Source organism: Mus caroli, unplaced genomic scaffold (assembly GCF_978045245.1).
Source record: "Mus caroli unplaced genomic scaffold, Mus_caroli_1 scaffold_1, whole genome shotgun sequence".
NCBI classification, from domain to species: Eukaryota; Metazoa; Chordata; class Mammalia; order Rodentia; family Muridae; genus Mus; species Mus caroli.
This window is the reverse complement of record NW_028227256.1, coordinates 72,582,422-72,605,143: the sequence shown is the minus strand read 5'-3', so window position 1 is coordinate 72,605,143 and position 22,722 is coordinate 72,582,422. Positions and strand designations below refer to the sequence as shown.

The 22,722-nt window shown below is 49.5% G+C and overlaps 1 protein-coding gene and 1 pseudogene across 3 annotated transcripts; both read right to left on the bottom strand.

Annotated features, from left to right (window-relative positions):
- Positions 1–1,099: 1,099 nt before the first annotated feature.
- Positions 1,100–2,763, bottom strand: LOC147006066 (small ribosomal subunit protein eS25 pseudogene; annotated as a pseudogene).
- Positions 2,764–6,632: 3,869 nt separating this feature from the next.
- Stk11ip (serine/threonine kinase 11 interacting protein) lies at positions 6,633–21,564 on the bottom strand. Of its 3 annotated transcripts, XM_085838530.1 has the most exons (26): positions 21,479–21,564; positions 21,272–21,357; positions 19,800–19,874; positions 18,606–18,811; positions 18,332–18,406; positions 17,987–18,082; positions 17,568–17,675; positions 17,369–17,440; positions 16,138–16,264; positions 15,851–15,954; positions 15,647–15,742; positions 15,475–15,516; positions 15,200–15,349; positions 14,930–15,014; positions 14,056–14,412; positions 13,701–13,906; positions 13,266–13,382; positions 12,967–13,144; positions 10,812–11,024; positions 10,597–10,700; positions 9,664–9,761; positions 9,389–9,567; positions 9,073–9,154; positions 8,852–8,922; positions 8,115–8,362; positions 6,633–7,550 (listed from the first exon to the last, which is right to left on the bottom strand). In XM_085838530.1, the coding sequence occupies exons 2-26, from the start codon at positions 21,330–21,332 to the stop codon at positions 7,401–7,403; spliced, it is 3,300 nt and encodes a 1,099-aa protein (XP_085694656.1). In that variant the 5' UTR covers positions 21,333–21,357; positions 21,479–21,564; the 3' UTR covers positions 6,633–7,400. The 3 variants fall into 3 exon arrangements, with proteins under 3 accessions (XP_085694656.1, XP_085694664.1, XP_021011787.1); XM_021156128.2 differs by lacking the exon at positions 19,800–19,874 and having other exon boundaries at positions 6,635–7,550; XM_085838538.1 differs by lacking the exons at positions 19,800–19,874; positions 21,272–21,357; positions 21,479–21,564 and having other exon boundaries at positions 6,634–7,550; positions 18,551–18,658.
- Between the last annotated feature and the right edge of the window lie 1,158 nt (positions 21,565–22,722).

Here is a 22,722-nt window from a genome sequence, read left to right as displayed (position 1 = left end):
CACTTGCTTCCTGCTAGCTCATTCTATTCGATGTATTCCTTCATTACGCCTGCAGCTCTCTCGGCATTCTGCCTCCAGCATACCTGTACCTGCCAGTCACCCATTGGGAGTTCTGATAGGGACTTTACTACTGTGACAAGGATGGCCCATGCATGCATCATGGATGGCCCACTTTGGTGTTTGTTGGCCACCACTTCCGAAGCCTATGTATGCTTAAATGCTGACAGAAATGGTGACAGCAAAGACAGACAAAACCAGTGACAGACAGGTTCAAAACAAGAGCTACCCCACTCACTCTCCCTCATAATGTAGTCTGATTTGGACTTCTCACCTGCATGTTGATACTCCAGAGTGACTTCTTGGTACATGTAATGCCACCACAACCCATGTCCTCTGTCCAGGAAGCAAGATCCATTTTGGCATCCAGAGTTGGCTAGAGATACAAGTACAATTTTCACAGTTCCTCACAATTGAGCCAGGAGCCAACAGAATACATTTCTCTTAGAGCCATTCCCAAGAATGGCTTGGTCTTGGGGTCAAACATGTTAGAAGCTAGTCCAGTATAAAACATATCTGTCATCTATGGCAACCTAAATCTGTGACACCTCTTCATGGAAGTCCTCTCTCGCCAAGGTAGAAGCTAGAAAAACGCATATGTCCTGACTCCCTTGCAGCTAGGTTAAGACACTGACCTGAGTTTCAATAGTCAAGTCTCTAGTACAAGTTCTGAATTCAGAAGTGAGTGATATGCTCAGAGGATACTACCTCTAAGTAATGGATGGCTATGAGTCTGTGGGTTCTGGGAACTAAACTCAGGTTGCCTATAAGAGCAACAAGTGCTCTTATCTTCAGTCCTCCATACACAAACCCACATTCTTCACTCTTCTTAAAACAGAGTTTTGGGGCTGGAGAGATGGCTCAAACAGTTAAGAGCACTGACTGTTCTTCCAAAGGTCCTGAGTTCAAATCCCAGCAACCACATGGTGGCTCACAACCATCTGTAATGATATCTGACACCCTCTTCTGGTGTGTCTGAAGACAGCTACAGTGTGCTCATATACATAAAATAAATAAATCTTTTTTTTAAAAAAGCAGAGTTTTACTTTAAAGTAGAGTTGGTTGAATCTGTTTGTGCATCTTCACCAGAAGCTGGGACATCTCCACCCTTTCTGTTTCTGCTGTAGATTACTTGGACTCAGTGCTTGACACATCCTTTACTAAGTAGTTCCTGAAAGGTTGCCCTGGCCACGGAACCATGGATATTGAGTCTCTCAGAGGCCACAGCTGAAGAAATAAGCTTATAGCTGGGGACTTCCTTACAGTTTGTCATACATAGCTTTGTTAAAAAGGGCAAGGACGTTGAGCTTGTCACGAGCTTTGTCTTTGTGCTGCTTTTGGCTTTTCCCTGAGATTTGTTTATTGGGTCTTTGACCTCTTCGGCCAGATCATTCCAGGATCTTTCTTCTTGTCACCTGTCCTTGGGTAGTATGATGAACTCAGAGAGTGTCCAAAACCACTACAGCCTCACCAGACAAAAGGCACATCCCTTACTCTTAATGATGACAATGTGATAACATTTTTACCTGGAATGTAAGTGGTACTTTTCATTTTACAAGGCACTGTGATATTCTCATGGTCCCTTCCCAGCAACTCTCTACTTGACTGGTAAGAAAAGTAAGGCTCATGAAGTGACTTGCTCAAGATTGAAAGCCCATAGACAACATAGCCAAGGGAGCCCCAGAGTTCTGGTATCATGTCTGACATTTACCCCTAAATATCACAGCTTGCTAACACTCTCTATCATGTCTCAATGGCCTTATGCAACTGCTAAACCTTCCAAGCCATGTGCAAAACTGAGATATATCACTCATTTCTCAGTTTTATTCTTCAAGGCTATCTCTGCTATTAGAGGCTACAGAGGCGAGAAGCTAAGCCCGAGATCTCTGGGGGCCAAGTGACCTGAGGTTGTACCCCAGCTTGGTCACTCAATAACTGCTTGAGCAAGTTATTTATTACCGTGCCTAGCACCTTGGTTTCTCCAGCAGTGACAAGGGGGTTGTTGAGAGGAAAAAGGTGAACTTGCCTATGTGTAGCACATAGAACAGAGAGACTTGGCACATAGTGGTGCTCAGGAGACTTTGGGTCGATCCAATGCTGCTCAGAACCTGAGAGATGTAAGTCTTCGGAGTCCTCAGAGAAACGTGAAAGGACAGTGCGCACACATATGAAATAAGCATGTTAGCATGTGTTAACATACAAGAGCAGTATGTCAAGGGCCACAATAAATTGACCAACCATGCAAACCCTCAAAGGCAAGGAGACCCAGGACAGCCTTGACCTCCCCCCCAGGGAGTAAAGTGACACCACCACCCTTTGCTCCCATACCCCCAACCCCAACTCCCTACCTACCCATCCTATCACCCCTACCCCGAACCGCTTGGGCTTGAACCCAGGGCTTCATACATGTTAAGATAGCACTCTACTTCTGAATTGTAACCCAGCCCCCATAAACCAATCTTTGCATTGGTAATCTTATTTTTTTTTAAGATTTATCTATTTATTTTATGTGACTACACTGTCACTCTCTTTAGACACACCAGAAGAGGGCATTAGATCCCATTACAGATGGTTGTGAGCCACCGTGTGGTTGCTGGGAATTGAACTCACAACCTCTGGAAGAGTGGTCAGTGCTCTTAGTGCTGAGCCATCTCCCTAGCCCTGCACTGGTAATCTTAAACTCACACAGTGCGCGTATGGTTTCATGGAGCCCAGATTGTCACGTCTTATCAGAATTATTTCCCTGCTTCCTGGAGCAAAGCACTCAGGGCCAGTTTCTACTGAGTGGGTTTATGATCAGGCTCTTACAGGTAAGGTGGCATTGAATTAGGGCCCAGGCTCTGGAGTTTGAGGTGTTGTAATTTAAAACCATTTCAATGCTTGGCACGGAACAAGTGTTCAATAACTGTCACTCTTATTTACTATTCTTGTTACTCTGCAGTGGTTTATCTCATAACCCACATGTGCCTGGCCTTGACTTTGACACAAATCCAATGTCTGGACACTGCTAGCATCCCTGAGGGTCACCTTCCAGACCAGCCTTCCTGACATGTTTGTGCTGGGATGGCATTCTGAGAGACGAACCAACCCCCCTCATGCTCCTCTGTCATCCCTGAAATAACCACCTGCCTGAGTTTTATTTAGGCGAAACAGATTGAAGAGAAGGCAGAGATAACCTACCAGCCTTTCTGCCCTTTTGCTTCCCCAGAACCATAGCCAAGGGTGTTTTCAAAAGAAAGAAAAAGAGGTGGGTTAGCAAGAGAAAGAGATCTTGACCAGAAGCTAGTGGGAAAGGTGGAAGAGCAGACCTTTGCCCTCTCCAGCAACTGAAACAGGAGGTTCCCCCAAGGCATGAAGGGAAAAGAGTCAGGTCAGGGAGCCCTGCCAAACCCATAGGATGGGAGCTTGAAATTAAAGCTCAGCTGTTTTGCCAATATAAAGCACTACTTCATAGCACCCAACCTCATATAGTAAGACTCACGCATGCTCTCTATATTCCATGCTAAGTATTGTATATACATTTGGTTACCATCTACAAGCAAACACCTACTTTTTGTTATGAAGCATCCATAACAAGTACCAGGAAGGAAAAGCCCAGTAACGGGAGATTCAGGTGACAGGACTAGGGCCGTCCTCTGTAAGGAGATGACAATTAAACAATGGCCCGAAGGATAGGAAAGATTCAGATTCACGATTAAGGGTGGGTTGGAGAGGTAGGGGAAAGGGCAACACTCAAGCCCCTGGAAAGGACCCTGTAATGGGAAAGAATGGTTAGCTTAAACAGTCGAACGATCTCGATGGTGTTCTGTTGACAGGATATGGTAATCCCAGACGTTGGTGCCACCAGAGAACTGTGAAAGGACTGGATGGATCCTGAAAGGATGGGCCTTCCATAAGGCTTAGGAGGCAATATGGTTTAAGGAAGACAGCTCAGATCTTGTAGACAGAGGGTCCAAGGGTGAGAGCACCTTAGTAACCTAAGCCTCACTCGCCACACCTGTAAGATGTAGATTTTCCCCAGGACAGTCGTGATAACATCACAGGAAGGCTGAGTGCACAGACAAAGCACAAAGTATGTCCTTACACACTGCCACTGTGCACTTCATGTTGGTTTTAATCCATAATCCCAGTACTCAGAAGGGCCAGACAGGAGGATCTCAAGTTCACGACCGACCAGAGTTATATAACCAGACCCTGAAAGAGAATCCTATTGTGATTCTTCCTGCATCCCTCCTCGCACAGAGCCAGGCACCTCCCAGAGAGCTTAGTGAGTCTCTATGGAGCAAGTGCACAGGTAATTATAGTAACTAATAAACTAAAGAATGTTTTCGGTGGAGGCCAGAGAAGTCACCAAGTCCCAAATGATCAAATGACAAAAGGGATGGGCCAAGACAGAAATGTGTCCTGACTCATGCTCTTTCCAGAGGTGTGTGAGTTTCCTCCAAAGCACACTGGGGAAATATTCACCCATAAACACATAGGCAATAAGAAGCAGGCAGCCACTCTTCCAGTTACAAAGAACAGTCCGAGGCTCCTGGGTGACAAAGACACATGTAGTACTAACAGGCGGGTTCTGTAGCCAGCATTTATTCAATGCATTGAGGTTTGCAGAATACTTCCACGGACACTCAACACCTCTGGGAAGCAGGTAAGTTATTGATTATAGTCTCAATTCCACACTGCAGATGAGCAAACAAGGGGACGTTATTAGCTCACAGCTAAGCGGTGAATCATACAACTAAGACACAGTCCTAAATCCCGTGTCCTTCCCGTGTTACAACTGCACCACACTGACCCTTGTGGGTGGATGCAAAATACGGCATACTGGCACATGTGACCATGTGACTGAATTCCAACTGCTGGGAAGCCACCAGGGCAATCTTGCCAAAGCTGCTGCAGAATCAACCTCTCTCTCTTCCTCCCTTCCTCCCCCCCCATCTCCCCTCCCCAGATAGAGATAGATAGATAGATAGATAGATAGATAGATAGATAGATAGATAGATAGATAGATAGATAGATAGACAGACAATCTTTGGGGGGATTTTGAGATAGACCTTCTCTCTATAACTGCCCTATCTAGCCTGGAACTTGCTTTATAAACCTGGCTGGCCTCAGACTCAGAGCTTCTCCTGCCTCATCCTCCCAAGTGCTGGGATTAAAGGCTTGTGCCGCTACTACCTCCCAGACTTCACTGTAGAATCTTAACAGAGAAGGAAGGATGCTACTCATCCCTCCATCAAGAGAGACTCATCCTCAGGACCACCTCCTGTCAGGAGACCAGTGCTTTAGCAGGCCAGCTCCCCTCAGCCAGTCCTAGAATCATTTAACCCCATAAGGCCTCAGAAAATTTAAGTGTAACTTTTGGGTCTATGAGAATTTGGAGCACTTAAATTTCCCTTTTAAACAGTCAAATCCTCAAGTTGGGCTCACACTTTTAATCCAGCACTTGGGAGGCAGAGGCTGACAAATTTCTGAGTTTAAGGCCAGCCAGGGAAAACTTGTCTTGAAAAAAACCCAAGAGTGAAACCTTCAATGTCATACTATCCTCTTCTGCCTCCCCTCAACTTTTATCTCCCACCATTTCCTGTCATCCCTTTAGGATCTAAACACATACAAAAGCAGATAATAAATCATAACCCCTTCCCCACTCCTTTTATGGGAAATGCAGTGCACTGGTATGGTGGTTTCAGAATTTTCTCTCCACTGCTTTCCAGGAGTTACCAGGCCTCTGGCGAGTGTTCCTCGTGACAGCCTAGAGCCAGACAGAGGCCAATCAATAAGTACTTGCTGGGCTGGGGGGAGGGATGGGGAGAGCAGACTGAATGGACCAATTGATCTCTGGGGACAGCCCAGAGCATGTGAGGTAAGAGCCTCCTGACACCTATGCGATAGTCACCTCCCTAAGTGGTAATGGCCTCAGTCCTGATAATGTCTTCTGGGGCACAAAACGAACACCTCTTCACAATGCTGCCAAGGACTGTCACTGCTAAACAAAGATGTTTCTGAAACTAGAAGCACAAAGACTTGGAAGATGCCTGGACTCCGAAGGTTCACACCTCTGTGCGCTGCAGCCTAAATGGCAAGATTCTTCTGTCCTATCTGCACTGTGACCTGTTTCTGCTGTTGCCGTTGCTAAGAGATCTGTGCAAAAGGGTAGATTTGGGCCAGAGGCTGAACAGGTTTTCTTCAGTTTTCTGCTTTCAGACAGCTCGGCGTCACAGATGGGACAGTGTCGTGCAAACCACTGAGAAAGTGGACTAATACTTTGGGGAAGTTTTAATTTACTTCAATTAAAAATTCAGGGCAGCATTGAACAAAACAGAAGTAGGTGAGATTACTTTGAGAGCCTCTGAACAGGCCTGTCTGGGTCCCCTGCAGGCAGTACCAGAGGACAGCTATTCCAAGGGCACTTCCCATTGGCCAGCCAGTCCTAAGACTTAGCATTTCCCCCTCACCCTCCCAGCAGACCAGACAGGGCGTCGCCTGGGAGAAACTAACCCCGAGAATCATCATCCACTGATAGCTGAACTGCTCTTTTGGGGGTGTGGGGGGTGTGGGTGGGATATGCACATGTGCGTGTATATGCATTGAAATTTCTGGACAGGTACAGTGCTTCGCTCAAGGTGACATCCAGAGCCAGCAATGACAGAATCTCACTTTTTATTGCAGGTCTTTACATAAAATGTAAACTTTGGGAAGAGGGGAAGTTCACAACTTTTTCACAACTGGTGGCTCACGCCATTAATCTCAACACTTAGAAGGCAGAGGTAGGCAGGTCTCCACGAGTTCAAGGCCAGCCTGGTCTACACAGAAAGTTCCAGGCTAGTCAAGGTTACACAGTGAGACCCTGTCTCAAAAAGAATAATGAAAAATCTTAAGGGACCCAACTATTTGAATGGCAGTGATCCCATGCAAGGCCACTGGATAGGTCGCAACCTGCTTGGGGACTGGGTACATCAGGGTCAGTAATCCTACGTTGCTAGAGCAGGGCTGGAGACAGGTCTCAGTGCAAACAAGGTTGCTTCTGGGAAGAGATTAGGGGATGGCAGGCTTGATGGGAGACATTTCTACATACTACCCATGACACCTGGCAACAACTTTATTGATACCTGAGAGTAAGTGCTGGAGAAATGTTTGCACTGACCACTTAGCCTGCTCTATTAGGCAGGTCACCCAAGGGCCAGATGGATTCTCTTGTCCTTCTCTTAAGCTGTGGTCATTAGAGCTTCCCAAGCCAATGGCCAACAGCAGCCAGGCAAGCAGCCAGACCTAGAGACTAGGAAAAAGGGCATCGCATCGGCAGTGCAACTCCAGGGGGAGTCAGCAAAGTCAGTGAAGAGGCCTCATCGGTCCAGGTCCAGAGCCTCCTGGGTTACTGTCCGGAGTCCAATGGAGAACAGCTCTTCCCAGGGCTCCCGAATCCAGGCCAGCAGGGCTGTCAGCTGCTCCCCACACACAACATGAAGGGCCCAGAAACTCTCCAGTCGAGACACCTGGTAGATTGAGCAGCAGGCAAGGGAAACACAGGGAGAGACATACCAAGAGTCCAAAGTCTTAGGAAAAGACACCACACCCTGGGCTTTTAAAGGCTCTTCCCCCTCCTCCCCTGCCTCAGGTCTGTGTGACACTGCATTAAAGGGCAAATCTGAGCCTTAAAGCACACTGTCTGAGGGCTCTAGAGGACTGGTGTTCACAGTTCTGTATCTTCCATGCTGTAGGGAACGTGAGTTCTAACATCAATTCCAAGAACTGTGCAGGTTCAACTCCTGACTCTACCCTTGTGACCTGCACAAGTTTCATGTCTCTGAGCCTTAGTTTCATCATCTGTAAGACAGGACCAACAACAGCACCTCCTCCTCATGTTGGAGTTGTGAAGGTCAACCAGTTGGCATACAGTGTGGGTAGGCTGATCACACCAACTCACACCAGCTAGGTATTTCAGTACCGGGCTCCAAGGCCAGGACACTGCCACAGTTGACTGCTGCTTTCTAAACCTGCTGCTTATCCAAACCCACGGCCTCACATTGGGACACACACACACACACACACACACACACCTCATCATAGAAGATCAGCCGCAGGTCCAAAGGGCTTGTGCGATACAGCTGCACAGAACTCAGACAGCTGAGTGGTTGCTGCTCCCTGACCTGCAGGGAAGGACCTGGCCCCAGAGAAGCAGGCTGCTCTGAGGTTTCATCAGACACCACTGGGAGAGGAGACTCTGCATGGGACCCTCCAGGGTCTTCATCTAATAGGTACAGGGTGGACAACGTCAGCAACAGGGACACAGGACAGGTAGAGGAGCCTGCAGAGAGAGAGAGGCAAGATGATGCCTACAGTGAAAGGCTATGCTGGACCTAGATCCCCAGGACTAGTGTCCCAGTGTTGCCCTGGAGAAGAGGTGTGAGCCACACTTAAGAGTTGGCCACAGATCAGCACTATGTTTCCACAAACTCCAGGGACCACTAACAGCCCAAAGCCCTGCAGTTCTACACTGAGGGAGCCAGCACACCAGCCAAGCAATGGCCCAGGGCCTCTTGACAGGATGAGTGGAACATATCTAGCCAATCACCCACTGAAAGACTGGATGCCAAAGCTATAGTCTCTGGCCAGCTGAGGCTCTAAGGACCTTCTGAAAACACCCACCCTGTAGTGTGGATATGCCTGCAAGGGCAAGGAGTCTGGATGCCAGAAACTGAGCATTACTCCACGGGCACTACAGAGGCAATAGTGGGCAAGCCAAGGACAACATGGGCTATAGAAACCAGGGAAGCGCCTGCAGACTTGGCCTTACCTTCAGCCAGGAAGGCCCGAAGGTAGAAAAACTGGGGCACCTCTGCAGAAGGGTCTTTTCCCAGCAATGGCCTGTGGAGATCACAGCAGACAGAGGAAGAAAATCAGCCAGGGTAGGAAGGGAGCAGCTGGGGAGATGTGGGCACGAGGATGGGACTATGTCTACAGTCTTGTCAAGAGTAGGCCTGGGCACCACCTAACCCTAACCTCCTGCTGACTCACCAGAGCCGATGCTGCGGGGTCACCTCCTCCTCTGTGGCACTGATACAGTTCCTCTGGGTATGAGGCAGAGACTGCAATACACCTGGATAAAGCCAGCCAGAGACAGAAACCCTCAGAGGCCTCTGCAGTCCTCCACCTCAGCCTCGACCCTGGCTAAGCTCCATTAACTCTGGCCCTCAGAAACTTCTACCACTGAGCGTTGACAGAACAGGAAGTTCCAGGACCATCTACTGGTGAGCATCAAACTGAGCAGCCGTGACTGAAAGCTCAACTCCCTTATCTGTCCCTTCCTTTCCTCCCTCCCTCCCTCCCTCACCAGTGAGCTCCTCAAGGAAGGCTCGGCACTGCCTGGCATCTCGGGGCAGTAGTACACAGCTGCCAGTGCCAGCTGCCCACTCCAGACGAAGGCTCTGGCCTGCGAGGCCAAGCTCCACACCACTCAGGTCCTGCAGAGCAATGGCCAGGGTGGGCTGGAGCCAGCTAGCAGGAGGCCCGCTGTGGAGAGAGCAAAGGAACCAAGATTAAGAGGAGGACGGGATGAGGTTTGGCAGGACTGTGACATGGCCCCAGCTCTACACCTGGCACACTCACCAGATGGCCCCTGTCACCTTCAACAGGTAAAGCATGTGGTTAGACACAACCACAAGGCACGGAAACTCCCCCGTGTGGCCTGCTAACACCACTGGCACCTAAGGAAAGGGAAAGTTGATGAGAAAGCAGAAAATAAAGCCAAGCAGACAGTAGGCAGACCAAAAGCTGCATTCTAACCATGGTTCCTTGCATGATGAACCTCTTGACTATCTGTGGCCCTGCAATCGCCCTCCCACCTACCTCAAGCACCTCTTAGCAGGCCTCCTCAGCATCCTCTCCCCATCTCCAACCTCTCTTCCACACGCAGCCAAGACTATCTCACCTAGCAACTTAACCATTCCCCCACTGACTCACATCCTCTGGGTGCTCCCTAGATCCCATCCATGTTCCCGGCAGACACAGCAGGCTGCTCCTGGGCAGCGTTCCCCAGCCTCCTAGACTCCCCCGAGGAACCTGCCTCTAGGCCGGGACACTGGTTGTCCCATCTTTCCCACAAGCTACCTTCTCTTGGGCCTCTATACATCTATAGCTTCGGTCTCCTAGAGCACGGACCCACACAGGCTGGATTAAACAGCCCCTCTAGGACCTTGTCCTGATACAGCAGCTTCACGCTGCATAACCCTGCTTCTCTGTGACTAAGGGCAAGCCAGCTGCATGGTTGGGTGGGCCTGAGTGTCCCTGACAGGAGGAAGTGACAGCACATATCTGTGCTGACAGGAGGACCCATTTACCAAGTGCCAGGTGCAGGGACAGGTGCCTGCTCTCAGCCTCTGCTCGAGGTCAAGGACCATTATCCTTACCTGGATGGAGACAACTGAACTGCAAGGATGAATAAACATGCCCACATGAAACACAGCAACTATCCACTGCTGCAGCTGAAACCCAAGCATCTGACTCGATGCCCAGGGCCATGGGTCAGTGGGTGGCACAGACCTTGATACAGCACTGGAACTCCTCCTCGGAGTCACTGAACACCTCGACATCCAGGAAGAGTCGGAGTCGGTGGTCCACAGAGCGAAAACCAGAGCATCCAGGGGCTATGAGCAATCAAGGGGTCACCACCTAGCTCCGGGAGGCCACAGCTCCAACTTAACACGGTGCCCATCCCTCCCCCAAGCACGCTTCCACTTTGTTCCACCCATACTCACATGGGCTGAGACTCCAGCTGCTATGGCCATGGGATATGGATGTCTGAGGTGGGATGCCATCAGGCCTGCTGGGATAGCCACCGTGGTCAGCGAGGTCACAGGCAGAATCTGCTGATTGCTCTTCCTGGTTCCGCTCTCTATTCGGGACTTCCCCAGACACAGCTAGGAGAACCGCGTGGTCACTCCCACAGTTTGGACATACAACAGGAGATTCTGGAGGGACAGACAGACACCCTGTAAGCCTCCTAAAAGCATGAAGTTCACAATACTCCCTGCCACCATCCAGCTTCCTCAGATCCAATCTCTAGCTCCAGTCACAGCCAGCATTCGCAACATCCCACCCTCACCCATATCTAAGCATAGTCTCTAATTTGCCTCTCCCCATCCCCAGGAGTCAAGTTAGCCCATGGCCAACAGCCTCCTAAAAATACATCCTATCTTCTAACTTCCAGGTCCTGCTCTGGTCCCCTCCCATAGCCTTGGCTTTATCAAGCATAGCAGCACTTTACTAGAAATTCCTGAAAAACCAAAATCAAGAGCTAGGAAGATGGTTCAATCCACACTGTACATCCTACACAAGAGTGGGGATCAGAGTTCAGATCCCCAGGCCCCAGGTAAAAGCAGTGGGGTGTCATGTATGTGAGCCTCCCAATGTTCAGGGGAAGAGAGAGGCCGATCCCTAGAGTTCATTGGCCAGGCAGTCTAGACAAACTGATGCACTCCAGGTTCGGTGAGAGATTATGCCAAAAACTCTGGTGGAAAGTGACTGAGGAGGACACTCAAGTTGGTCCCTGGCCTCCACACATGTGCACGCGCACGCGTGTGCACACACACACACACACACACACAGCTACAGGAACACACACATAATAATAACAAAAATTAAGACCAAAATCAGCAGATTAACTATAGATGGATAATCGTGGACCTGTGCTGTGAGCCTGACTACTATCTGTAAGATGAAAAATCACGTCTACCTCAAGGAGTCGGCAGGATGGGTGAGTGGATGCAGGTAAAGAATGAAGGATGTGGATCAACAATGAGGGGAGAGACACTATGTGGCTACAACACTCTAGGCATGTGCTAGCCCCCACATCAATGTTATTATTATGTGGCAGCTCCATTAAAACTTTTCATACCCCATTTTGCAAATAAAGAAAAAACTAAATTAGCTTACACACCCTGCCCACACCTATGTAGTTGGAGATAATAACAGTAGCTACCATATATGAAGGACCTTTGTTTTGTGCCAGGAGCTATGCTTGGTGCTTTATTGTCATATTTAAATCTCACAAGAAAGCTGGGCAAGGTAGCACACATCAGTAATCCCAGCATTCAAGAGGCTGAGGGAGGGAGAAGGACAGCTTCAGGTACATTCAAGTTTGAGGCCAAGACTTGTTCTTGAAACATCAAAACCTTTAAAGAGAAATTCTACCAATGCAGAAGCCACAGTACCTATGGAGATAGCCAAGATCCAGAAAGAGCTGTGATGGCCCACTGCCTATGTGACTAGGCCTGCCAGAGCAGGCTCACAATAGACAATGACACAGGGGTATTGTTCTGGAAAAAAAATAACTTGGTCCTGCTATGTCTGCTGCCAAGAAGTATGGCTGATCAAAATTGTACATTTCACATAGCTGTTATCCAGAGTCTCCCCTCCTTCTTCATCATCTCCAAAGCCCTATTGTTTGACTGGCCTATAGTGGAACAATCCCAAGATCAGAACACAAAGAGAGACCATAAGGTGCCGCATCCTACCAAGTGCTTACAAGGTCAGTCAAGGAAGGAACTTGTGCCAACCAGCAAAGCAGCTCACCTAACAGAGGGCAGGCACATGGTAACCCGGCGCTGCACTAAGTGCTCAGTAGGCTTTGTTATTCCCGAGATGTTACCCACAACCACCAAAAGCCATCAAGTGATGAAAAACTGAAGAGCAGGTTTACATACACTCACAGAACAGCACTTCCAGACTCTTACTGGACCATTTCTGCTGTTAAATGCAGCAGGCAGTCGTATTTCTTCCCTATGCCAAACAGTTGCCCCTACTCTCCTAAGACCTTCTTCCCCTGGGCTCCCTCTCCACACTCCTCTCAGAGACACCTTCCCTGCAGTGGGAGAGCTAGGTGGCCAGGGAGGCCAAGGCCACAGCTGGTACCTGTATTTTGAAACAGAGGCTTCCAGCCTTCATCACTCTCCAGTCCCAATCTGGACTCCTCTGGCTTGAACTCACAGCTACAACGCAGACACTGGAATCTGGCCCCCTGTGGGTCCTTGTTTGCCCCAGGCTGCTGTTCTTTCACACTGGTGAATGGGGTCAGTACTGCAAGCAGCTCCTGAGGGAGGTGGGCCAGAAGGCAGCTAGCTGGGCACAGGTGGACCCACCTGGCCAACCTCTGACCCTCCAGCCTGGACCTGCTCCCTCCAGCCTCCCCGCCTGCCTCTGGCCTCCATCACCTGGACGGCTTCACGGGCCTCCGGCTCCAGCACAGCATATCGACGTAGCTGCCGGTCGGGACAAATGTACGAAAAGCGAAGGACAAGAACTGGAGCCCCGGGGGATGGACCTGAGCCCTGTGCAGGAAGAAAGGAGAACACAGCAGTGGGCAGAGGAAAAGGGGTCTGGGCTACACGGAGCTCGGAGAAAAACAGGAACTCTGGACCCCACAATGCTGGTGCTGACACGAAGCCCTTGCCTAGAGTACATCCTTTAGCACCCTCCCTAGTCACACACAACTGCCCTGCACACACCCCTCCTTGACATGGAGTTCTCATGAGAGAAGATGGAAAATACCCAGGCCCAATGCATGGCACACAAGAGCCAGCAGGTTCCCAACGATGACTCCGGAAAAGCCGAGAACCCCTTCCCAAGCACCTGACCCCACAACTCACCTCAGACACTGGTTCTCCTTGGGTTTCAGTCTCGGACTCTAGCTCAGCTGCCACCAGACTCTGTAGCTCCAGCCGCTCCAGAGTCCGAGCTGCTTGGAGTTCCACTTCAAACAAGTGGGAGGAAGTGACCCGGAGAAAGCACTCCTTGCCTTGCACACCCCCAAGTCCCTGCAAGGGACACACCAACATGGGGCGACAGAGCTCGGCTGCAGAGAGACCAAGAGAGAACTGGAGTGAACAAAGGGTTCAGGGCCTCAGGGAGTGAGTGTCCTACCCAGCCTGGCCTCTCTGCAGTCCCTCTAACATCCCAATCGACACCCATGTCCCTAAAGCCCTACGGTCACAGGCCTCTCACCTTCCACTGCCTTCTGCTCCTCCTCCTCCTCCTCCTCCTCCTCCAGGTCCTCTCTCGGTCCCTCTTCTTTATCCTGTTCTTCCCTCTCTTCTTCCTGGGGCTCTGGCTCCACTCTGCCTTCCTCTGACACCTTCTCTGGTGATTCCTTAGTGTCATCCCCTATGGCTGGAGGGCTACATACAGTCTCCAGGTTCTGGACATCCAGAGGAGGGTTGCTAAGGGCAAGAGTCTTGGTGGTGCTAAGAGGGGGGCTCCCCATGGTCTCCAGGTGGCTCCTGTACTGCAGCCAGTCACAGCCAAACCGCTCCCGGAAGCTGGCCAGCAGCTCAAGTTCCCGGTGTTGTTGCACAAACCACCCTGAGATGGAGGAGGATGTAGAGCTGAGGCCACACCCAGACCCTGGCTGACCCCAGCCTCTTTCTCTGGCTCCTCTTCAATAGGCCTCCCCTCCACAGAATGTCCTCAGGAGCGTCCTATGGAATACTGTGCCCACAAGCCATCCTGGACCACACACAAAACAAAACGTGTGGAGCTTCCCAACCATGGCCACACATCTCAGGTCTGAGACGAGCTGTAGGAAGAAACCTGCTTCACATTGCTGCAGCCTGTGCTCCCCAAATGGTTGTAGCCATAAATCTCTTTACTACAGAATCTTTAGCACCCTTTAAAATCCATGTTCCTTAGGAGAACGCTGCCTGGAAGCAGATCTCTCTTTGGGCTAAACTAAAAGGACAACAGACCGAGGGGCCCTCCGCAATAATCCACACCACCCCAAAATCAAGTTTCTCCTCCGATGCCAACATGTAAGGCAACATCGAGATTAGAGAGGTCTGGAAGGAGGTGGGAAGGGAGTGAGCAGGGAGGGTCAACTTACCAGCTGGGGAGGGGTCCAGAGTTCGGAGCTCTGGGTCTGTGTCACTGGGCTCAGAGATGCTAGCCCGCCTCACACGGACTCGGCTCTGGTTTGGATAGAGATGGAGATCTACAAAAGCCAGCCTGGCCATCCATGGCCACTTACCTGACTTACCAAAAAATGCCAAGTCCTAACAAGGACAAGGCCTTGCTGTTGCTAGTCTACTGAGTTACCCACAGTGCCATAAAGAGACCACACAAGCCCAGGTACAAACCAGCAGAAGCCACTCACCTTAACCTTACGAAGCGGGGCCTGGGTCACAATGCCCCCTGAGGAGAGGCTATCACTCAACTCAGGGCCACCTGAGGTTTCAGTGGTACTCCCCACTGGCCAGGACAGAGGTTGGATCACAGGACCAAGCCCTGAAGAGTCTGAAGTTTGCTGTGTGATGACAGGAAGGGGTCTGCATGATGGAGCTAACCAAGAGGAGGACCCTAGCTTCCACTGACCAAAAGACTTTCCTACCCTGTCCTCCCTTCATGTCATCCCACCCCCACTCGACTGACCTGAAGATCCTTCAGGGACAAAACCTTGCCATCAAGCAGGAACTGTGCAAGACAAAGGAGAGGACAGGCTGGAGATGGAGCCCATCACTAGCGACTTCAAGAACTCACAGCACCATAGAGTGACTGGGACTTTGGCCTCTCACTCAGGGACAGACACAGGATAATCACTCACGTCATGAGCAGCATCTCTGGCCCGTGGTGACAAGTACTGAGCGGTGGTTGCACGGTGTGCAGGGTGGAACCACAAAGGGTTACCTTCCAGATAGAGCTGAGGGCAGAAAGGAGACCTCGTAGGCATTGGATGCCCCCTATGTAAAGGCACAAGGAGAGCCAGATCTGAAGGTGGCTCCAGACCCATTAAGCACTCGTGGCTCACCTTACGGAGCTCAGCCAGCAGCCATAATGGTGCGAGCTCTGTGTGTCCTTCTAGAAGGTTATAGGCCACATCGAGATGCCGCAGGTTCTTTAGCTGCTCCAGGCCTATGGCAGAGGAGAGAAGGAAAAGGCCTTGTGAGGACATGGTGTAGGTAAGGGATATGGTATTCTGTGTGCCCAGGACAGAGGCAGAAGGAGAAATCGTTCACCACAGCCCTATCTCTAAGTCTTTATGAGGCTCTAGACGGCCAGGCCAACCTGAGCCACCCCAATACACTCCCTACTCACCCTGAAGGCTTCGGAGCTCATTGGCCCTCAGTATCAAAGTCCCCAGCGCAGCCCCTGATGGTCCCACTCTTGGCACCAAGCGCAGGTGGTTATAGGAGATGTCCAAATGGTGCAGCTCACATAAATCCTGGCAGTGGGTGAGGGGACAAAGGTTCTCAACTCAACAAAGCTCTAGGCAGGGCCCTCTGTGCTATCCTCTCAAATCCACATTGGCCTACAGAAACTGCAATGTCAACACAGATGACTTCCTCCATCCTGCACTGAAAGACCTGAGCAAACACTAGCACATCCCTAACAGTCGCAGGCTACACCCCTAGATGGTAACTCCAGTCTTTAAGTTCCCACCTGGAAAAAGACAAGGCTCTGAGGAACACTCAGCACCACCAAGGAGATCCTCTGTTTGGGCCAAGGGGTCTGTCTCCCAGCCTCTGAGGGACAAGGGGGACCTACCTAGCCAGTCAGTACAGTCAATGAGAAAACCCATGCACTTCAGTGTGGACCCAGCGCCCCTTCCTGACTTGAGAATTCCCAGTTCCCTGAGTGCTGATGACACCCAAGCCATTGCCACTCCTTCACTCTCCAGTCACTGCACTTTGAATCCTCCTCAGTCTAGGATGTGACTCCTCACTGAAGAAAGTTCCCTCCACTTTAACAAGTACTCAGCCCCATTTATCTTTAATGGAGGACAGAAAGGCCACAGGCAAAGGGCTTGTCACCATCATGGAATCTATCACTTCTGGGCCACACACTAGGCTAAGTGACATAGGTACTCTTCACAGGTACTGCTATGATGTATACCTGACAGGTGAATGAAGCAAGAAACTAACTAACGGGGCTGGTGAGATGGCTCAGTGGGTAAGAGCACCCGACTGCTCTTCTGAAGGTCCAGAGTTCAAATCCCAGCAACCACATGGTGGCTCACAACCATCTGCAACAAGATCTGACTCCCTCTTCTGGAGTGTCTGAAGACAGCTACAGTGTACTTACATATAATAAATAAATAAATCTTTAAAAAAAAAAAAAAAAAAAGAAACTAACTAACTCCCCCAATTCATCCAGATATTCCAAACCTTGTTGTGTGCTAGAGGAGAAACCCACACACAGTACCAGCTCGCAGATGTGCCTCCACCTAGGCCCAAGAGCCATGTGGAGCACAAGCTAATCTGAGAGTGAGTGAGAGTGGAGCCATCTAAGGGCCAAGTCCATCAGCAATCAGGCAGTTCGGTCTTACCATCAGGAAGCCTTTGCAGTCCTGGAGATGATTGTGGCTCAGGTTGAGGAAGCGGAGAGCCGACAGGAGACGCTGAAGGAGATTGACAAAGCAAGCACAGAAAGGTTCTTCACACAAGGGTATCTGACAGACAGATGGCATTCCCTCCAAAGGACCCTTCTTCTCACCCCAAAGGCACCTTCCCTTGGGGGACACTCACCAGGGAGTTGTCTAAACTGCTGAGCGCATTGTAGCTGAAGTCGGCAGAAAGCAAGGCTAGCCAGGGGAGGGCAGAGCAGAGATCCCCACCGCAGGCTGACAAGAGCTCCTGAATAGGGAACAGGCATAACTACATGTCACTCTCTGCCTTCTCCCCATGCATGCTCTATCTTCCAGTCCCCCACTCATATAGACCAGGCTCTACCTGGAGACTCCACACCCTAAAGAGCAGACTACGGGGACCATATGCAGACCATAGAAAAACAGACACTAGCCGATATACAGTTTGGTGTGACTGTAAACACACAGACAGGTGTAGAGGGCTGTGGTGTCACACAGGACAGAGGAGGGGAGCACATGAAGCTTGGTCTTCTCAATCTATCAGGACAAGACATCAGGGCCAGCGCTCAGCCTCCTTACCTCCAGTGCCTGGATGCTTCTGTTGCAAACCAGGGACTCCAGCTGTGAGTAGATGCCACGGAGGCCACACAGGCTGTGGATAGGGACTCCTCGAAGCTAAGAAAAGGAGGAAGGCAAGCAAAGCTTCAAAGATGGCAAAGGCCTCATCCCTAACTTCTGATGGGGAGGAGGGAAACCATCCAAAGCCCAGCTACAGGTAAGGAAGTTTTAATGGAAAAGATCACTGAGGAGCAATGGGACATTCAGACATGACCTCCCACCAAAAGAGGCCATCTCTCTGTCCTCAGCCCAAGAGGCTCCTTCGAAACAGTTTCTGCCCACCTATACCTTCTAACACTCCCTCACCTCCAGCTGCCGTAGGGACTTGAAGGGGAAAATCTTGATAGGCCCTGGAAGGCCAACACCAGGAATGTGGATCAGCTGAAAAAGGAACATTCAGGTTAGCAAGGCAGGGCAGCCTCCCCTGCTTCTGTGCCACTTCCTCAGCATAAGCATCAGCAGGCATCACTGACATCATCTGGCTCCCAGCCTCAGAGCCCTCTCACACCCCATCCCAACCCCTGCCTTCATCACTCCCTAGGGCTCTCTGCGCATCCTGTCCCCATGCTCCTCCTGGGACCTTGAGTGACAGTGTTTTCTGCAGCACATCGAAGAGGAACTGAAGCTGGAGGATGATGGGTGAGTCTGCAGGGTGGGAGGGAAGAGCCACAAAGCCTGTCTGGCCTGGGCCCCATGGCCCCAGGTACAGTTCAAACACTCTGTTCAGCTGGTGCAATGTGGCTGTCAGCAGGCTCAGTGTGCTACAGCCAGAGAGAACCGCATCGCCTGCAGGAAGAAGGGCAAACGGAGACAAGGACAAAATGAAAGGTCTTTCCTTCTGGGCCCCCGAAATGCACCCACTCTCCTCTGTACTTGATATATTCCACTGAGAGATCAAACTGTCTACCTCCTCCCCAGCTCAAACATCTTCTACATCTTCTACAGTTCCCTCATTTAAACAAGCAACTGAACAAAACTCCTAGCCTTTCAGCCTGATACCAGAAATTTGTTTTACTACAAGTCTCCCAGAGACTTTTCCAAATGCTTTTGCTTTCTACTCTGTAGAAAGTAGCCTAGGCTACTTACAGAGTTGAAAACATAGCCCACTTGGCTCACAGCTCTCTCTCATCCTGATACATCCCTTTCTACTGCCAAGGTGGAGATCAACTTTACCCAGCAAGCCTTCGCAAAGCAATACCTCTGGGGGCTGTGCAGATGACTCAATAAAGGACTTGCTGAAAAAGCTGGCGAATCTGAATCTGACCTCCACTGCCCACATAGTGGTGGGAACTGACGAGGCAGACACAGAAAGATCCCTGAGGCTCACTGGTTAGCCAGCCGACTTAATCAGCAAGCCCCTTCTCAGAGAACAAGGTAGACAGCTTCTGAAACATGAGGCCCCTGGCTGTCCTCTGGCCTTGACACAAAGATGCTTTCCACACACAAAATAAAAATATTTAAAGAAATAACACCCCTGCGCTTCCACACTGCAACCACCCACTTTACACAAAGGCTGAGAGTATTTGTTCTTTCTGTCTTTTTCTGGTTGCAAGAATGACATGCACATTTGTAGAAATTCTCAAACAACATCGAAATGCATGTCGTTGTCCATTACAGCGAGTCTATAAAGCTGTTGTACCTAATAAGACTATCAGGCCCGCGAGGTCGTCTTTCAGATATATTCCCCACTTATCACTCTATCAGGAAAGTACAGTTATAATAACTGTGGAAATATTTTTTAATATATTCTGAAACCAGGCATGGTGGTGCACACCTTTAATCACAGAATGTGGGAGACAGAGGCAGGTGAATCTCTGTGAATTCCAGATCAGTACAACAAAGTGAGGCCCTGTCTCAGGGGGATGGGGGGAGAAAAATCAAGAAATCAAAGAATATTGCAGAAGTCAGGTGGAGGAACATCATATGCCTATATATAATTCCATAGGATGAGTCACTAAAGCAGAAAGATCATAATTTCAAGGCTGGCTTGGGATACCAAGAAATAGCAGAGATCTCCTACACCCTCCACTCAGCTTCCCCAAATAAACTTACAGAATTATAGTACAATTATCAAAACCAGAAAATTAGGTGTTGATATACTAGTTATAGTGTCAGTTCTATTCTGTTAGTGTAGATTATGACAACCACCACCATAATCAAGACACAACGCGATTCCATCCCCACAATCATATTCATGAACTCTACGATTCCGGGCCTGGGAGCCAAGTCAGATCTTTGCTGAATAATAAATCTTACAGCCTTACAAAGAGATTTTTTCTATGTACTAGACAGTGAGTATAGACACACACATAATTCAAGGTGTCCCTTGGAAGTCTAGAAAAGGCACAGCATGGGAGTAATTATTAACGCAAACCAGAAAGCGAATTGCCATCAAGAGACTCCAAGGATGCCATGGTGGGAGTGTATAGATATGGAGCACTAATGCCATCGAAGTCACACATGCCAAATGACTGCTGCTTCATCTAGATCTCATCCTTATCTCCTAAAGACATCCATTAACCCCACCTTACAGATAGGAAAGCCGAGGCTCAAAGAAGAATCTCTCCTTTCTGTGTGTGTGGGGAGGATGCTAGGAATTATAAGTTAAAGTTTTGTACATGCTAAACATATGCTCTGCTACTGAAATATATCCCCAGCTCTCAAAGAATCATGATTGTGATCATTTAGCTGATGATGGCAACCACATAACAAACAACATAGTGATCTTTGCCATGCCCAGGCACGGGGGAAGCAACTATAGTAACACTATCTTTTGAACACTTATTATGCATGCATGCACTGCACTAAATAAGCTAACTAAAATCCCGCTATCTTTTGCGTTCAATACAATCCCTATGCTAACCTAACTTCGAAGAATACTGAGGGTCTAAAAACTTATCCAAGTCTGATTGAGGGTTGGGACTAACCTATGTGGGTCTCACTCCAAATCTCTGGTGTCTAAGGTGCTTATACTTGGCTTTCGGTACAAGTGATTATGTTCTTGTCTGCAAGTGTTTAATCTATTAATGATCCCTTCTCTCTGGAGAGTTAAGTGCTATGAGAGATGGATAGAGTTTAGACTGTCAAAGGCATGACTGTAAACAACGCGTCACAAGGAACACACCCAGAAGAGAAGACGCCGGCACCTCGTGACCCCGCCGGCAATGACTCGGTGATTCCCGGCGTTTCTGGACAGTATCGAACACACCCAGGACTCCCAACCAAATAAGCCAGAAGTCCACTCACCCGACTCCCGCAAAAGTCCCGCCAGCTTCCACACTACTGAATCCCGCCGAGCGGTCGTCATAGCCACGGGACGCTGGGGGCGGAGCCTGGGGAAAAGGGAAGCGGAAGAGCCTCAGGTGGGCAACAAAAGCCCAGAGCTTTTGTGCAAATGGAGGCGTCGCGCAATGTAAAAAGTAACCATCAGCTAAAAAGAACGATCTCTCTGACCCCTTTTCCAAAAAGCATTGGGCCTCGGGAGCCCAGGGGCCCGCGAAATCCACACTCCAATCACTTTGGCAGCCGGGCTCCTTTAGGACAGGAAGTCCCGCCCCGGAAGGCAAAGGACCTACCGGAAAGCGTGCCTTCGCTACCGGAAGCCACGCCCTGGGCGAGCCGATGTGTCAGTAGGACGGGACTAGCCGGGATTAAGCCCCTAGCGGGGCCCCAGGTCTAGCTTGGCTTTGGGTGGCCCCTTCGGCAGAGAGAGAAACCTGACTCCTTGTTTGCAGACTGGGCGGGGAAGCAGAGCTTGGAGAAATGGGATTTTGTATTAGAAGGAAAAGAACTCATCCAAAACAAATACTGATTTTCCAGTTACATAGCTGTCCTCTGTCCTCCTTGAGAAGTTCTTTTATATCAGCCAGAAGGGCTAAGGCTGGCAGGGATGCCACTCTTAACCCCCCCCCCTTTGCTGTCACAGTCCTCAGTCTCTAGACTTTTATTTTTCCTTAAGGTTTAGCACACTCTCAAATTGGTCCCTGGTCTCTGATTTCAGAGCTCTGGAAGCAGAGGCAGGAGCATCTCAATGAGTTCAAGGCCAGCCTGTTCTAAATAGTGAGTTCCAGGCTAGCCAGGGCTGCATAGTGAGAGCCTATCTCAAAAACAAAAATTAGTCACTGGTAATGACCTGAACCTGCTTTTGTTTTGTTTTTTGTTTTTTTGTTTTTAACTGTATTTACATCTCAGTACACCTAACTAAAAGTGGTTTTTCTAAGTTTGAAAATAAAATATATGCACAGAAGTTAGGTTATCTACCTGCAAAGATCATTCAGTAAGTAACAAAAGCAAGACTGTTGAGTTTTCTAGCTTCCAAATTGGCACTCTAGCTTTTGTTTGTTTGTTTTTTGTTTTTCGAGCCAGGGTTTCTCTGTGTAGCCCTGGCTGCCCTGAAACTCATTCTGTAAACCAGACTGGCCTCGAACTTAGAAACCCACCTGCCTCTGCCTCCCAAGTGCTGGGATTAAAGGCGTTCGCCACCACTGCCCAGCACCACTGTAGTTTTTACCCTGGCTCCTGGTCTGGCAGTTGACATCAACTTCTGGTCTATATTATGAAAACATTTCTTAGTATGGAGTGAATAGCTAGGCTTAGGAGGGGAATGTATTTTATGAAACACCCCTTTCTAACACAAGAAAGTTAAACATGCATTGTAGGACTGAAGAGATGGCTCAGTGAATTAGAGCACTGGCTAG